Consider the following 17,419-nt stretch of genomic DNA (forward strand, 5'->3'; position numbering starts at 1 on the left):
GTTGCCACCTTCTATGTGACACCAGACACCAGCTCCCATCGTCCCCCTTGGCCACTGGGAAGCCCTAGTTGGACTGGAGAGGCCTGACTTGGCTCGATCCAGGATGGCCACCCTCATATTCTCCTGGGCAACCATTTTGCAAGGGATTACCTGGCCGCGCTGGAGCCTTCCATGTCAGACACCAATGCCCATCATCCCCCTTGGCCACTGGGAAGCCCTACTTGGACTGGAGAGGCCTAACTTGTTCTGATCCAAAATGGCCACTGACACCCATTTGAGCAGCCATTTTGTAAGGGATTGGCATGGACATGTTACGGCCTTCCACATGACATCAGGCACCAACTCCCATCATCCCCTTTTCCCCTGGGAAGCTCTTGTGGGGCTGGATGGGCCTGCCTTGTCTTAATCCAAGATGGTCACCCTCATGCTCCCTTGAGCAGCCATCTTGTAAAGGGTTATTTTGCAGCCATGATGCAGCCTTGTACGTGACGCCAGGTGGCAGCTCCCAACATCCCCACAGGGATCCCTTCTTCATATATCATGGCTTGGATATACATATATTCATTTATTAGTTGGGCAAGATTTTTATTGCAGCCTCCCAGGAAACAGGAGTGAGTTTTTAAAAAACGGATTAGAACCATGTAGCGGGATATGTGAACGCATGTAAAAAAAAACCCGACCACTTCATTGAAGGCCGCGATGAAGTGACCCAGGGACAGAAAAAAGCCCTGTCTTTGGGGCGAGGAAGTAAGGGCGAACCCCGGACCCTCCCCTGAGGGAAAAGCCAGCGTTCACACGTTCCTTAGAAAACGCGTGTCGACGGGGAAGCCGTTCCTCTGAGGTAAATTAGGCCACGCCCCTTGGCTGGGGGCGGGGCTGGGAAGGGAAAAAGGCCCGAGCGCCGGGCTGCAGAGCGCGCATGCGCAGCCCCTGCAGAAAGGCTCCCCTAAGGAGAGCTCCGTCGGCTCTTTCTCTTCCCCCGCACCGCCATCGCCAGGCGCGCCCCTTAACCGACGCGCCCGCCGACCAATAGGCGCCTCCGGTAGTGCGCCGCGCAGCCAATGACCATCGGTGGGCGGGCCTTGGCCGTGTGGGCGTGGCCGAGCGCTGGCCCCGCCTTCCCACCTCCTCCTCTTGCTGCTGGTTGAGGAGCGGAGCGGCTTCGTTGTGCGGCGACGGCGGAGGGAGCTGCGGTCCTTCGTCCTCCTCCTCCTCGTCCCTCCCCTTCCCTCTCCCCGCTTCTTCGCCGCCTTCTCCGCCTGCCCACTCCGTCTTCCTCGCTGCCGCCGTCCTCCTCCGCCGGAGCCGTCGCCCGTTGCCAGGTAAGGCCGCTGCTAAGGCGGTTGGAGGAGGAGGAGGCTGAGGCCGCAAGCGCCTCGCGGCCTTGCCGGGCCTGTGACGCACAGCGAGGGGCGGGGCCTGCGCCGCATTCGAACGGGGTGGGGAGTGGGCGGGACCTCAGAGAGAGCGGCGGCGGCCGGGAGGGGACAAAAAGGCCCAGGGGCGGGGCCTTTTGTGGGGGAGAGTAGAGGGGGCTGATTGCGTCATCAGTACGCGCGGGGCAGAGGAGTGACGTAGGCGAAGGGGAAGTGCGAAGCCTTGGCCTTCATAGATCCTCATCTGAGGCTACGTTGATTTTAACGCCGACCTCTTTTTAAATCCCGGCGGAAGGTGGGTCACTCTCTTTCCTTTTAGGCCCTCTTTCCGTCTGCCTTGCCTTCCTCAGGCGATTCTCTCTCCCTCCCTCGGGGTCAGAGGGCGCTGGCCATGGCCTCCTCTGAGGCTGAGAGAGTGTGCCTTGCCCAAGGCCCCCCAGAGGGTTTGCGTGGCCCAGCTGGGACTGGAGCCCAGGCCGCCCCAGTGCTTCTGTGGATGGGCAGATAGGCCGAGTGCAGTCGGCAGCAGAGCTATTTAAAGGCTGGCATCGTCTGGAAAGCGAGTGTGAAAAGGGGTCCTGCAACACCTTTGAGGCCCTTTCCTTTCAGCCAGGCAGCCTCAGTGGAGCTGCAAGGGCCCTTTGCCTTCAGCTGAAGTGTAGGAAGGTGTTCTGGCTTCAGAATGCCTTCTGCCACAAACGTTCCATGACTGTGGGTCAAATGCTCCAATGAATGGCGCCCATCTCCTCTCCTCGCGTCGCACGGCTGCCGTTTGCCCCATTCGCCTCAGAGCCCTCCTGACACAAACAGCGGCTGCACCTGCTGGCATTTTTGTACGTTATTTGGCGCCATTTTCCTTGGCTTCATCCTTTGCATCCTTTCTTACGCGCCCCTAAATTTTGCCCTCGGTGTATCCATGGCTGTATCAAAATCCATAATCCTGGCCCCAAGGCCTGCCCTCGGCTTATACACCAGGATATATGGCAGTGGATGGAGGCTGAAGCCAAAATGTTTTGCCTCAGTATCCAGAAATGTTTGTTTTGTCGTTATCTCAGTGGGCAACACTGAAGCAGAGCACCAAAGATACGGAAGAAGAAAAGTCAATGTTTACTAAGGTGGCTACGGTTTTTGTTGTGTGGTTTCCATTCTTACTCCCTGTCCTTGTTTGTTTGTCTTTATCAGACTATCTTTCTCTCTTTCATTGGAGAGATAAATAAATGTAGGCGAAGGTATTCTCAGAAATGAACATTTTATTCCCCGGCCAAACCACCAAAGGCTTCTGGAGCAGTCCATACCCAAAATGCACCTGGCTGTATGCAGGCCCAAAGTCCCAACAGTCTTAAAGTGCGGCACAATGAGGGCAAAATGTAGAGAGGCTAACAGCAGGTTTTTGGTTGCAGGTGAACTCCTCATATGGCCTCCTTTGGCCCTTTTGGGCAGAACAGCTTTGTAAAACAGGACAGAGTCGCTCTTTTATGTCAATACATACCTTACGTATGCCGCTGTTTATATTCTACAAGGAGGAGGTTTCATGTGTCCATGGGAGCAGAAACAGAAGAAACCACCATTCAAGACAGTTTGAACCTGTGCGAATGGAGCAAAGCAGAGCTCTTGAGAATGTGGGAACGTGTTTATGGTGTGGGTTCCTCCCAGGGCAGCAGCCTTGTGAGAGAGACTGGTGTTGGAGAAGGGGAAAGACCCAGCCGTTGGTAGCTGCTGCTTACTGCTAATTCTGTATTATGGACATCAGGTTTGGGGCGCCATAGAAGGCTAGTGGGGAACCTTAGTCCCCAGAGGGCCTTGGAGGAACGCCCCTCTCACCTGCGCCTGATGCCACCCCCAAAAATTAAACGGGTGCAAACATTCCCTTCAGAAGCCCCTTCCTGTGCTTTACGCATTGCACCACACGCCTCTTCCGGGGCAGGATTCAAACTCCCAAAAGCCACCTGGGAGTATGTGGGGCATTTTAGCCACAGGAAGTGAGCAGGTGTTATTTCCTGTTCATTCTCTGTTTCTGACAGGCCTAAATTTGCCCAAAAGGTGCCCCTAGAGGACATTTTGAGGCAAAATGAACGTTTTTGGTAAAATTTGTTTTTTACCTTTTGGGGGCCTCCAGACGTAGCAGAAATGCCCCTCACATTTAGTGCGAAGGACATTACATGCACTACACTAAAGGGCGCTAAACACACTAGAGTGCATTTAGGGGCATCTGTGAGGGAGTCTGGATGAAAAACAGCTCTTGCTGAGGGTGACACAATGGGGATATGAGCTTGAATCAAGCCCTCTTCCTCTGACAACATTGGTGCTTCTAAGGGTGGGCTCTCACACTGTTCCAGCCCTCAGAAACCTGGTACCCTCCTCATCGTTTAGTTGGCACACCCAGGCAGAATGCTCGGATGGGGATTGTAGCCTGGCACATCTGGAGGGTATCAGGCCAAAGAAGGCTGCTTGGCTGTGAACGCCAGGAGAGATTGAAGGCCAATACAGACAGTGTATGTACAGGGAGCCATCTCAGTCTGTTCTGGGTGTGTCTTTGAGTGCCCTGAAATCCTCATATCATTGAAGAAGGACCCCTGTTGCTTCCCTCCTGGCTCTCAAAATATCTGGCCTGCTGTAGGTTCCAGCCCTTTCTTGGGCAGACTGGGGAAGGCCCCTGCTGAGACCCTGAGAGCCTTTTTGCCACAGTTTCCCATGACCCCACATGCGGCCAGATCTGAGAGCTGACATTCAGGCTACCAATGCTAGGTGAGACCTTTCAGGTGTAAGCACTTGGTGCCCACGTTGATAGTTGCCACATACGGGATGGAAATGCAAGCAGAAAGGTTGGCGTCACTTGAACTCCTACTTGTTTGCAAGATGGCACTTTGAGAGTACCGTGTGAGTTGGAAAACAGCTGCATCGATGTAGCAGTCTGAACAAGCCCTGGATTAGTGGCGTTGCCCAGACGGAACAGCTCCAGAATGAGGGACTTTGTGATTGCAACTTCTTCACGGCAAATCCAAGGGCTGTGACTGGGTTGGGTGGGTACCTAGGGTTCTGTGGGCTGATGGCACTGTTTAATAATAATAATAATAATAATAATAATAATAATAATGTTTATTGGGTGCAGAGTACATTTTTGAAGGATACAAACTGCTAAACACACCAAACATTTGCCTACCTGAAAGGGATGGGTCTCAACTCGAGTTGAATTTTAGTGATACCTTTGTAAAATGAATATCACATGTGTATGACACTTCACTCCTCCTTTTGTTGTTACTGTGCATTTGATTTACTGTGGGTGCTTTTTTACTTTCAAAGGGCTTGTTATTCTTTTCCTTCTGAACGGACATATCAAAGTTAGAATAGGATGGAACAAGATAATACACAGCTTTAAACCTCGCTAAGAACAGTACAGTGGAAAGACAAACACATGATAACGTTTTGTTTACAGCTGTAGAAAACAGGTTAGTTTCCAGTGAAAGGTTTTCTGAAGGAATGGGTCAGGAGGTGAGCGCAGATAGTTTTCCTTAGGAAGCCTCCTGAAATCCATTGGCATTTCAGTGGCTCTGAGGGGAGAGGATGAGGAATGCCAAAGCAGCAAATGCAGAATTGCTGAACAGTGGAATTTGGAATGTCTAACATGTCGTAGTTTTCTTGCTGAAAGGCGTCTTCTGTTTAAGCCGGTCATGCATTTTGTCCATCATCGGCTTCAGTGAATTTCACTTCCTCTTTCTCACCATTGAGCATGAAATGAGCTTTTGTGCGCAGGGAGATTTATGTCAATCAGCACTGGTTCTAGGGGTTGTGCGTGTGCTGAATAGAGATGAGATGGGAAGCCAGCGGTCTGACTCCAGAGTGGGCCTTAGGTGCAGCAGTTCTGGCCAGAAAGTCTGACTTTAAATGTCATTTAGGTGTTCTTATCAGTTTACCCATGCTTGATACAGATTCAGATGGTCTTGCCACTCCTCCATCTCTTTTCACAGGCTCCGAGGGTTTCATTGGACAAGCTCTAATGCAAGTCCTTTGCTCTATGACCAGCTGCCTTCTGTAAAGAGATAGGTCCTTGACTCAGAGATTGCTCCAGAGTAGCCCAAGGTGGCAGTGGTGCTTGTTTATGCAGGTCACCACTGTGGCAATGGTTTGGACCATTTCACAAATAGATAAAGCCTTGATGTGAGAGACAGGGCTTAGATTCAGACTCCGTCCTTCCTTCTTTTCATTGACGGTTCTAATCCTGCCTCCAGCAGCAGAGGAAATGAAGCAAGGGTTGGCTTGCCATAGGTCAGAAGGGACAGAACTCCATCCTTCACTTTATTGACATCCTTTCTTTTTTTCAGACTAGGACTCAAGATGGTTTACAAAAGACAGAAAATGACAATAAAACCATACATAGTTATACCCAAAGGCTCTCTGGAACAGGAAGGCCTTCACCTGCTGCCAAAAACCCAGCAAAGGAGGAGCTGTCCTTATTCCCTGGGGGGGAGTTACAAAGTCAGGGAGAAGGCCTCCAAGCGTGTCTGTGAAGGCGGCGGGATCAAGAGAAGGGCTACCAATGAAGGACTTGGCGCTCAGGCAGGCTCACATGAGAAGATACAGCCCTTCAAATAGCCTGAAGGGGACAAATGACCATGGAAATATTAATGGAAATAAATGTAGTTCATTGCAATAACTGTGCACCTGTGTTCATGTTCTTTCTTCTCTTCTGGCTTGATTTTAAAAAGAGGGTTTTCTTGTATGGGACTTTGTAGCCAAATTCTAGCAAGTATGTGCTTGGCTTTAAATGCCCAAAGTCTAGCAGATCCATTGAAGTGGGAACTCTGTAGGTCCCGTTATTTCACTGGGTCCGTCCTGCTTGGACTGGCCGTGAGCATTAGGCCAGTATGTTTGCTTCTGGTTTGTTTATTCATGTTTTGCAATATGAGCAACAGAGTTGGCCTTTTTGTTTTAACAGGGTCTTCTCCAGTTAAAATGTCTAATGGTTATGAAGATCACATGGCTGAAGACCTGAGGGATGATATCGGTCGGACGAATTTAATTGTGAACTACCTGCCCCAGAACATGACCCAGGATGAGCTGCGGAGCTTGTTCAGCAGCATTGGAGAAGTTGAATCTGCCAAGCTCATTCGAGACAAAGTTGCAGGTAAAACATTGGAGGTTTGAGGCGGGGCGAGTGGGTGTAATAAAAGTGTAATTAATAAATTTGGTTACACAGCCTGGTCCAGCTGGCAGTGGGATGATGAGAATTGTAGTCTGATACATCTGGTGAGCATCAGGTTGGCTGAGACAGTTGCTTTCACCTTGATGGGATTTCATGTAATCCGTTTAAAGTAATTGCAAGGTTGTGAAGCCTACAGGTTTCTCAAACCCTTGCTTTAGCATCCCAGGAATAACAGTCCTGCCTCCCATGGAAGTCCACATTTGGCACTGAATCTCTAATGTAGGCCAGGTTGGAGACCAAGGTCTGCTTTGTAGGTCTTGGGTAAGGGGCTTGGTGGGGATGCTAAAGCTTCTCAGCACCCCACAGGTAAGGTACTTTGGACCTGGGTCCCATGTTCTGCAATTACTAGAATAGTGATGGAATGTTTTTAAACCCCCCCCCCCACCTCCCACTTTTTCAGTGTTCTGGTGGTAGTTTTGTATAAATGGTTGCAGGCCACAGAAAGGAGCATGTGAGTCTGTGGCAGGTTTGTGGGGATGGATGGATTTAAGGGCAACACAGATGTATTCCAGTCTCCAGAATGGTCTCCCTCCCCTTCACATTTTGGCATTGTGGCTATTCATGTACAAAAGAGTTCCAAGGTGGAATGTATGTGTTAGGAAGTGAGGAGGCAAAGGGGTTTCTCCTTGCTTTCAGTCTTCCTTTCATTTCTTCAAGTAAACCACTTTTTAAAATATGAGATATCTTGTATTTTCCCCCTGCAGGACATAGCTTGGGTTATGGCTTTGTGAACTATGTGACGGCTAAAGATGCTGAAAGAGCGATAAACACACTGAACGGCCTGAGGCTTCAGTCCAAAACCATCAAGGTAAATATGTGTCAGTTTTCTGTCCACGTTATCTCCAATATAACTGTTGTTGCTGTGTGCCTTCAAGTCAACTCCAGCTAATGGCAGTACTGTTAAGAGTGTTTTCTTGGGCCAGATTTCTGTGGAGGAGGTTTGTCACCATTGCCTTCCTCCAAGGCTGAGAGAAAGAATGACTTGCGGAAGGTCACCCAGTGGGTTTCTATGGCCGAGCAGGGATTCAAACTCTGGACCCCAGAGTCTTAGGCCAACACTTCCAACAGCGACACCACCCTGGCTCTCATACATGTTTATATGTGAAGGATTTTCACCCAAGAAAAAGTCAGTTGACTTGATCAACTGAAATGCATACAGTTAATCAATTTTGCGTAAAATGTGCTTCTCAGAAACTTCCACTGTCAAAAGAGTAGACACTTACTTTTTTTTCTCTTTAGGTAGTAGAGGGAGGCTTCATCTTGCCCTAGACACTTTCCATCACAGAAATATCTCTTTGCCACCCAATCTTTCTGTCATAACCTTGTATTTAAAAATAACATGAACATTTAAAAATTTTCAGCCTGACTCAACTGAGATCACATTAGTATACATCTGTTTTGTTTTGTATTTTGTTTAAAACCCAACCTGGCCAATTATTGGTCTGATCCAGCTTTCTTCATTCTGGTGCCCTCCAGAGAAGTAACCATGTTGGCTGGGCGCAACATAGGTTGTGGTCCCATGCACCAGGAAGGTGTAAGGTTTGTTGGAAGCTGCCCTGATTCTTCTTCCTCATTGTTTTTCCTTCCATGTCATGTTGTCGTAAGCCTGAGGGCAAAGACTGAATTGTTTCTACTAGTTGTTAAGCCATTCTGTGATCCTTACTGTCTCAGACAGTGGAGCATAAAAGTCTTCCAGTTAATCAATAATCCATGTTATGGCTTGTTCGTATGCATGGGTTTAGCGTGTATGTAGGAAGCCTAATAGTTAGAATTGGCTTTCCACCAGCCGTCTGGACCACAAAACAAAGAGAAACAGCATGTCAGGGACTCGGGGAGGATGTGGCCTCACAGTCCAAGTGACACAGCTGTCATGTCTTTGTGACTTGCGTCGCGTGACTGTGTGCTGACCGCCCTGTACCCATGAATGGGCTGCTTATAGCCTTCTGAATGTGGCATCTTCTGTCTCCCAGGGAGGTTGCTGGATGAGACGTTTAACTCTTCATGTGCTGCATATTTTCTTTTCTTTTTCAAGGAATTTCAAATAGGTTTCAAGAACTGAGTCCATTCAGGGCTGGATGAGTTCTTTGGGCACAGCAGTGCTTCCACATTTTGTGGACATGTTTACACAGCTTAATTTTCTGAGCACGTGTTCATGCTTTCTTTCAGCTGCCCCTGTCTAACCCCTGCATCCTCAAAAGCTCTATGTGCAATAATTATTCTGCTTCACCATTTATTGTAGAGAGGAGTAATTTCATGGATATTCCTAACACTTTTCCCTAATACTGGACAAATCTGGACAGACACACAAAGTGGCATTTCAGAATATAGGCAGCCACAGCGATGCGGACTGGTCTTAACATAATTGTTCTGTAACAGAATCTGCTGCAAAATACGGGGCTGTGAACACACCAGCTGTTGGGTCTTTCCATTCAGAAGTTGCTCTTTGCACTTCACTTCCTGTCCACTCAGCATTCTGGGAATTAAAAATGGCTTTCTGGGCATTCTAGTCCAACCTCTTGCTAATCCAAAGCTATAGTATGTCCATCAAGTGGAAGCCTTGCCTCTGCTTGAAAGTGGGAGAGAGCATTTCCAAGAGGCCTGGTTCCGTTTCTGATCTTTTCTTATCTCTAAAATGTTTACTTGCTGCCAAGGGGTTTTTCTTGTCAATTGGGAAACTAAGAAAGTGGCTGAATGCTAGAGGTTTTAGTGGGTGCTGGTGGCAATGTTTATATTAATGTGTGTGTGTGTTTTGTCATCCCTCCTCCTCTTTTTTTAAAAAAAATTAAAGGTGTCGTATGCCCGCCCCAGCTCCGAGGTTATCAAAGATGCAAACTTATACATTAGTGGGCTGCCACGGACAATGACGCAGAAAGATGTTGAAGACATGTTTTCACGGTTTGGCCGCATTATCAACTCGCGCGTGCTGGTTGACCAGACTACAGGTGCGCAAGGCACTGGCTCTTCTACAGGCGGTGGTGGTGTTTTTGTTTTTTCCTCTTCATTTGCTTGGCTGGGGTTTGGAAAGGAAAAGGGCGGTTATCAAAAGCATCTCCCCTTATGCCTCTCCCCATTACAGCCACTCAGTGCAAGGAGTCAGGTGTCATGGCTAGAGTGGATAAAGGTGGCCCTGGACTGGAATACCTTCTTCTTTAAAAACTCCTCAGATATAAGAAGGAAGTGTGCTTGGTATTTGGGACTCGGGAGATCCAGGCTTTTTGGCCCTTTAAGTCAAAACAGTGGCCCAAAGACTGAAAGTCAGGGTTTCATTTGTTTGACACTGTTGGGCCCCAAATGGAGAGATACCACAGTTGCTGAGGGAAAATTGGTGATCTTCTCTGCTTTAAAAACTCAACTTGGCCAAAACCCTGCTGGCAAAATCTGAGCTGTCGCTCCCAAGGGTAGAAATGCTTCTTCTTAGCAGGGTCATTTCCTTTTTACTGTACTTATAACGTGCCTTGACTGCCACTGTGCTGTCCTTAAAGATGGGGCAAAGTAGATAAGAAAGGAATTGCTTATTCTTTTTTCTCCCCCTCTTTTTCTTTTCTGATGTGGCTTTAAGGTTTGTCCAGAGGGGTTGCATTCATCCGGTTTGACAAAAGATCAGAAGCTGAAGAGGCCATTTCCAGCTTCAACGGTCACAAGCCCCCTGGCTCCTCTGAACCAATCACAGTGAAGTTTGCTGCTAACCCCAACCAGAACAAGAACGTGGCGCTGCTCTCCCAGCTGTACCACTCGCCCGCTCGGCGGTTTGGGGGCCCCGTCCACCACCAGGCGCAGAGATTCAGGTAGGTTAGGAAGAGTGAAGTGACCAGAGGTCTGTACCATGTTTCTCTCTCTCTCTCTCTCTTTCTGCCTCTGTCCCTTTCGCTTTTTTTTTTACTCATTACTGTTCATCATCAGACACAGTGCACTCTCTTACAGTTGATAGATAAGAGGAGACAAGAAATCAACACTAGACATATGTATTACCCATTCCAAAATGTTAGGGTTAACTCTTCTGTGAAGCCTGGTGTTCCAGTAGTAGTAGTTAGTCAGTAAAGAGCCCTTTTCCTGTTCATGGGTAATACTCCTTGCTGCCTCCATTCATGCTCCCTGATCTTCATGTCTGTTAGTCTCAACCACAAGTAGAGCATTGCGTGCTAGTTAAGCCATGCATCAGTCACAGGTGCCATCACTGAATATCCTCACAAGGTAGGATTCAATGTAAATTTGTATCCAGTGATTTCTGCTATTACTTTAACCAACTCTTTCCCAATATTTCTTGACAGTTCACGTGGAACCCATCAGCTTGGTCCCAATTGCACCTCCAACTTCTTCCATTAGATTTTTTTTTTAAATGCATTCTGTATAACTTCAGAGAGTTCTGAAATAATTTTCTCTCAAAATTAACAGTGGAGTGCTTATGTCCCCAAATGATTATGTATTCCCAAGCTATGTCAGTAATCATTGTTGATGTCCATTTCTGTTCTTATTTTCCGTTCTACAGACTTCTCTCTCTCCCTCCCACCCTTCTTTTCCTTTTTTATTATCCAAGTAGACTTTCATTTAAATAGTGGATTAAATGCCCTCCAGGTCCTCTTTTCCCTGTTAATAAAGATTGAAACTGTGTCTGTCTGATCTGATGCTTCATAACAGTATGTCAAAAGATAACATTTTAAAAGTTACTGGAAGAAAGGGGGTTTGGTATTCATTGTAATGCATGGTTCCTCAAATGGCAAAATTCCATTACTATTAAAATAATATCCTTAAGCTTGTAAAAACTTCTCTTTTCCCTTAGTCTAAAACTGCCAAAGTGATTTTTGTTAAAGGTTCTGTGTTGTCACTTTAAAACTGTTGCTATTCTTTCTGACTAAAAATAGTCTTCTCGTTGGTTTATAGAACGATAAAAGTACAAATTATCAGGGGGAGGGGGACTGATACAAACCAGCAAAATAAAGACAGCAGTTAAACAGAATAAAATAGGAATAATACTGTTTCATTATGATAATGCTATAAACCCTGGCCCAAGACCTAAATATATGTGCCTGATGTTGGCATTTGCTGCCAGTGAGATTCCTGAGGCAAAAATGACATATTTTCATTTATGGATCAGCCTTTATGCGCAGTTATGACAAATGGATGGGAAAAGAAGAGCTGTGTTTTGTTTTGCACCTAAGCCTGTTGTACACACAGTATAGAGAGAGCTGCTAACTGGAAGTGAGGGTCATTTTTAGAGGTGAGGAGAAAGGCAGCGCTGTGTTCTCTGCTGGGGAGTCACTGCCACTGATCTCAGTGGGGCTTACTTCCATGTAAAAGGCACAAGATTTGGCTGCATGCATTGTGCCTAGGTTTTGACCAAGGAAATCACAAAGGCAGAGTTTCTCAGGAGATACCATGGGAATGGCCACTTTCCACTCAGTAAAAGTACCTTTTAGAAAACAAACTAGCATTTTTGAAAAACAAATAATAATTGAATACTGTTCAATAAATAATCACAATAATACAGTCCTGCAAGCAACACATAACATTCCTCACCAGCATGACTGATAGGTGATGTTAATCCCAAATGCCCCCCATGCCATCAGGAAGAGTTTATAATGTTAAGAGTGGCTAAGTCAGTTGACAGGATCTCATTTTATGCTAGTCTGCAATCTTAATAATGGCGAGTAGAATTATGAATGGTAAGCAATAGATCAGATTAGATCATGACCAGATCATAATCATTAATCCCATCAGTAACCTTTTAGTTATCAGATTGCTGGGTTGGGGAAGGGATAAATGACAAATCTTTTAATACATAGTGATTTAAAGTTCATTCTTCTAGAGATGTGCTGTCTTAATTAGCAGCGGCTTCATTGGCATCTGGAACATTTAGTTGATCTATTTTTCCCTGGAAGCCTTGCTCTCTTGTTCTTCTATGGACAGACTGAGGCTGCCCTTCAAGGGTCTTAATTCACACCTAGGAATACATAAGGTTTTTGAAAGTTAGACAGATCGTCCAAACTGCCCTCTCCTAACTTAACTGTTGATCTGGGTTTGGATTTCTTATTTCATTTGCTTATGTGTCTTTTTTGTTTTTGTTCTTTGGTTGTTGTTTTTTTTAATTCTTGCTCATTCTCACACAATGCTTGTTGTAAATTCCTTCTAGTAGTGACCTTTTCAGTGAAATCCTTGCATGTTTTTTAAAAAAATTATTTTCATTCTCTTGAAGTGTAGAGTCAGATGGGTTATCTTTCAGAATTCTTGTCTTAGAATTCTTGTCACATGTTAAATAAATATATGTTCTTCTATCTGCCTGTACTCAGCCTCTTCCATGTGAGATGATGGTCCTCCTCTGCCCCCTCCCAGCCATTAATGATACTGAATATTTTTGCCAGGTTCACCCATCTCCCATTTGCCCAGACGTAAGAGTTGAAATGGGCTCAAAGTTGAAGCCAGTGCCCAAGATAGGCTGATGTGCCAAACCATGATTTGAGGAATGTGAGGGAATAGCCATACCTTCTTTCTCACTCTCTTTTTGTTTCCTGTTCAGTGCTAACTATAGTTTCACAGGCTGTGGCAAGCACTTGCCTTCTGGAATTGGAAACCGTGGTTTCTGGCTTAGAGGGCAATTGCTGACCATGGGTTGCCAATTTTGTACATTTTAGAAACCTCTTGTCAGTCCCAAATGGAACAGGGGTGGGAGGCCAGCAGCCATGCAAAGGGATTTGGGGGGGGGGGGGCTATCCACGATTTCATTCAAAGCCCCCCAGAACCTGGGTTGGAAAGATTCTCTGATTCGATCAGTGTATGGTGACCATGAGCAGTAGGACCACCTGTCCTGGAATGAGAGTTTCCCCCTTGCCCCTGTCTCCCAAAACATTTGAGTGTGAGGCTTTGTCACATTCCAGTGAAGTATGAGGACATGATTCAGAGTGGCCCAAGAACAGTGCGAATGCTGTGCAGTGTCTCATTTTGAGAGTGTAAGTAAGTGGCTGGAAGCTGCAAGTGAATTGGAGAGAAAGACCCTGAAGGCTTAGTGGGCAGTTTCCCCTACGCTCCCTCTTTCTCTTACCCCTGAGTGGGATGTGGGGCTTGGAAGCCTGTGGACGAATTGTTAGAGAGAGTGACCTATCTCCCCTGCTGTCCTGGAGGTCTTCCCTGAGTCAGCAGCTCCCTGTTAGCTCCCTCTGAAGGGATTGTCCCAAGAGGTCACCTGCCCCTAATCACATTTGCTAGCAGGCAGTGGCCAGAAAAGGAATCCCAGGTCCAAAGGTGCGCTCCTTGTGGGCTCATTTCCACAAAGCCCTGCCTGATCTGGAGAGGAACCACCTGAGAGGCACTGGCAAATCCTCTCCCCTGCTCTCTCCCCACTTGTTTCTCTGAATGGGGACCTGTACAGAAGAAAGTCCAGGTGAATGTCCCCAGCTTGACTAATTCCAGAGGTATAGCCATGTTTGCCCCTTGCCATGAAGGCCCTGAGAGGCACATGGCACTGCCAAGGCTAGCAGCCTGATTGTGGCACGGGCCTTTGTGGATGGACCTGCTCCTGTCATGTGTTTTCAGCTCTGAATGGGGAAGCCATGTGAGGCATGAGGCTGAGAGCCAACAATCAAGCTGCACAGTGCTGATTTAAGGCTGCTGTGTGGAAGAAGCCCATAGATCCAGTCAGGACTGTCGTTTCCCTTTGCATGATCTCCTTTGCCAGATTTGTAAACCAGGAGCCTGGGTTGCTTTTGCTCTAGAGAGAGAGCCTTGTCACCTCCTGTCATTCTTGGAGAATGTGTGGCTGCCGTCTCTCTGTCTCTGAATTTAGGCTCTGCAAACCAGGCTTTCTCTTTCCATAGCCTCCAGACTGCCCCAGTGCTTTCCTTTCTCTCTCCTCTCCTGTTCCCTCTCCTGCATTCTTTTTGCAGCTGAAGACAGCACTTAGCACAGGCTCCAGTTCACAAAAGCAGATGGTGCAACACCTTCAGGTTCTTAAGACAAGGGCAGGGAACCTGTGGCCTTCTAGGCACTCCTGAGTGACAGTTCTCATTGCCCCCTGACTACAGGCTGTGCTGGCTAGAAAATGAGGGTTGCTGTGCTTGAAAATGCCCAGGGGGCACCAGGCTTCTCCCTGCTGCTTGGCGAGGGGCTGCCTCTCTGCTGTCTTCACTCTTGGTGGTTCTCTTTGTGGTGGGACAGACAGGTTGGCATCTTGCTCCCTGGGCAGGTGGGGTGTCGGGGTGGTTGGGGAGGGGGTGACCATTCCTAATCTTGATTCCCTGTTGAGGTTTTCTTTTTGCTTGATTGAACTGACTTTTTTTGTTTTGTTGTTTTGTTTACATGAACTATTGTGTGCTTTTTATTTGCTAGGTTCTCTCCTATGGGTGTAGATCACATGAGTGGGCTTTCTGGTGTAAATGTCCCAGGAAACTCCTCTTCGGGCTGGTGTATCTTCATCTACAACCTCGGCCAAGATGCCGATGAGGGAATCCTCTGGCAGATGTTTGGCCCCTTTGGCGCGGTGACTAATGTCAAAGTCATCCGCGACTTCAACACCAACAAGTGTAAAGGCTTTGGCTTTGTGACAATGACAAACTATGAAGAAGCGGCCATGGCCATAGCGAGTCTTAACGGCTACCGGCTGGGGGACAAAATCTTGCAGGTTTCCTTCAAAACCAACAAGTCCCACAAATAACTTCGCTCATGGCTTTTATTATTAATATTTTTTTTTGTATGAAATAGATAATTGAGTGACAGAAAAAGTTTGAAAAAATCTTTTTTTGTTTTTGTTAGTGTACAACTCTCTCTTTCTCTCTCTCTCTCTCTCTTCTCTCTGCGCCAATTTTCACAGAAGTTGTTTTGTCTTTAGTCTAAACGAGAAGTGGAAAAGGGTTTTATATTCTGGGATGCCACCAACATGTTCAAATGTTTTGGGGTTTTGTTTTTTGTTTTGTTTTGTATTTGGAAGTCCTGCAGTGTTCAATCAGTTACATATATTTTATTCTTTTAAATTTCCTTTTTAGGGGGTTCTGTTCCCCACCTTCCCTGAGCCCCCAGTTTTAAGTGGATTGTACCAACTCGGCTCTCGGCAGCCAGTAACATCCGCTAGGCAGGTTTTCCTTGAAGAGTGGCTGATTTCTCATAACACAGAGTCTGCCAAGGCTGGGACTCCATCTGAGCTTCAGTGTAGCACGGCCCTGGATGAAACCTGGAAGCAGTGGTTTTAGTTAGTGGCAGGTAATCCCTTTGTCACATAAATAGGTAGTTGCAATTAATTTGTAGAAGGGTTTGCCTCTGAAAAGAGAATCTGGTGAATGAAACTGTGCCAGCATTCAATGACTCTTGACCAGGTTAGTTGGTTGGTAGGCAAAATCCAAACTGGAAAAAATGTGTTATGGTTTTGTCCTCTTTTCTATAAAAGCCCAGTTTCCCATGTCAAAGGACCAAAGAGTTTCAGAGAAACTCTGAGAAGATTTCAGAGTTTAAAAAGACAAACAATATGAAACTCCAAACCCGGTGTTGCCACTTTCTCAGAGTTCTTGTCTCCAAACAGCACCTCACAGTGCATTACTTTCTGACATAACAAACCAGGCAAGATTAATGTTTAACCTCCTTTCAGATACAGTTCTTAGTTTGGATTATTAAGTTCTTAGGTTTCTTTTTATAAAGCTGTTATGAACATTTGACATCATAATTTTTTGCATCCCATCTAATAAGTACTAGGTGATATTTTTTTCTTTATTTTAATAAGGGTTTTGTTCTGACAAATAGCTTTACGTACTGAATACTTGGCAGAAAAAGTACATTAACATTGCAAGTTAAGAGATTGAAGAAACTCAACATTTTGATTTTTGTAGACTTAAGGTTTAATCAGTCCCCAAAGTTTTCTTCAGGCTGCCTTGAAACTTTGAGTTCTGTTTTCTGTTAATTTTCTTTTGCTTTTTCGTGTTTTTGTTTGTTTTTACTTTTGCATTTAAGACCAATTAAATTTGATTTTGTTTTGCTCAAATTTTGTTTTGGTTTGTTATTTTAATTTTTTCCCCCAACGCCATAATTGCACCATGTCCAACAGGAAAGATCCAACTGTCTTTTTCCCAAAAGGAGTGATTTGGTGATGTAAAATAACATGCCCATTGGTTTTGCAGATGCAAAGCCTTGGCACCCAGCTTTGGTAACAGCGGAGGCAAGGGTTTCTGTGTCTCAGAAGAGCCCTGCCTTTCATATGGGACGGTGGTAGGGTAGGACAAACAGAGGAGCAGCTCTCTTGCTCAAGAGGCTCCCGTTCCAGTCCTGAAAAGAAGCAGCGTTAAGGCCGCTGTGTGCGGGAAGCTATCCTACGCCAGCCGTCTGAGGGGCATAGACGCTTCCAATTGCAGAAGCATATCTCCACCCAGAAACCTTGGCTTTGCTTGTTCCATCTCTTTCCTTTTCTTGTGCCAGGTTCAACAAGGAAGCTTTGGCTCTGGCACCTAGTCCTCGCTGTCGCCTGAGAGCAGGGTGAGAGAAGAAGTGGGAGGAAAGTCCCACCTCCCAAGAAAATCCCACGAGCAGCCCCTGGTCCATAAAACCGGCATGTCGGTTTGTTCTGCTATGCTAGTAAAAAGGGGATTCTAGCACCTGCCTAGTTGCTCTTCCCAGGAGAGATTTGCCACTTTTCCTGACTTGGAGTGGTCTTGTCACACAGATCTGCTTGGAGCCACTCATAGCAGTGGAGACTTTTGTCTCTGAATGGCACATTTGGAGTAGACCAATTGACACTTCTTGTGCCTTCCCATAGCCCTTCTCATGCTTGTCATGGGGGTGGGGGAAAACAGTCCTAAAAACAATTTTATTTGCAGGGAAGATGAAAAACCCTGTCCTTGCATCCGTTCAGCAGCTGGCCACTGACCATCCCTTC

General features: G+C 46.5%; 1 protein-coding gene across 2 annotated transcripts; it reads left to right on the plus strand.

Annotated features, from left to right (window-relative positions):
* Nucleotides 1-1,122: 1,122 nt before the first annotated feature.
* Nucleotides 1,123-16,531, plus strand: ELAVL1 (ELAV like RNA binding protein 1). Of its 2 annotated transcripts, none has more exons than XM_089535389.1 (6): nucleotides 1,123-1,322; nucleotides 6,310-6,498; nucleotides 7,281-7,384; nucleotides 9,365-9,518; nucleotides 10,136-10,361; nucleotides 14,893-16,531. In XM_089535389.1, the coding sequence occupies exons 2-6, from the start codon at nucleotides 6,327-6,329 to the stop codon at nucleotides 15,215-15,217; spliced, it is 981 nt and encodes a 326-aa protein (XP_089391515.1). In that variant the 5' UTR covers nucleotides 1,123-1,322; nucleotides 6,310-6,326; the 3' UTR covers nucleotides 15,218-16,531. The 2 variants fall into 2 exon arrangements, with proteins under 2 accessions (XP_089391515.1, XP_089391516.1); XM_089535390.1 differs by lacking the exon at nucleotides 1,123-1,322 and adding an exon at nucleotides 1,593-1,671.
* Nucleotides 16,532-17,419: the final 888 nt, after the last annotated feature.

Source organism: Sceloporus occidentalis, unplaced genomic scaffold (genome assembly GCF_023333645.1).
Source record: "Sceloporus occidentalis isolate IW3139 unplaced genomic scaffold, rSceOcc1.0.p SCAF_8, whole genome shotgun sequence".
NCBI lineage: Eukaryota > Metazoa > Chordata > Lepidosauria > Squamata > Phrynosomatidae > Sceloporus > Sceloporus occidentalis.

Bases quoted from the DNA above. Each gene is read 5' to 3' on its own strand.
- ELAVL1 (XM_089535389.1), top strand. From the start codon at position 6,327: ATGTCTAATGGTTATGAAGATCACATGGCTGAAGACCTGAGGGATGAT. The intron at 7,385-9,364 runs GTAAATATGTGT...AAAAAATTAAAG, and splicing joins TTCAGTCCAAAACCATCAAG to GTGTCGTATGCCCGCCCCAG. The intron at 10,362-14,892 runs GTAGGTTAGGAA...TTTATTTGCTAG, and splicing joins CACCAGGCGCAGAGATTCAG to GTTCTCTCCTATGGGTGTAG.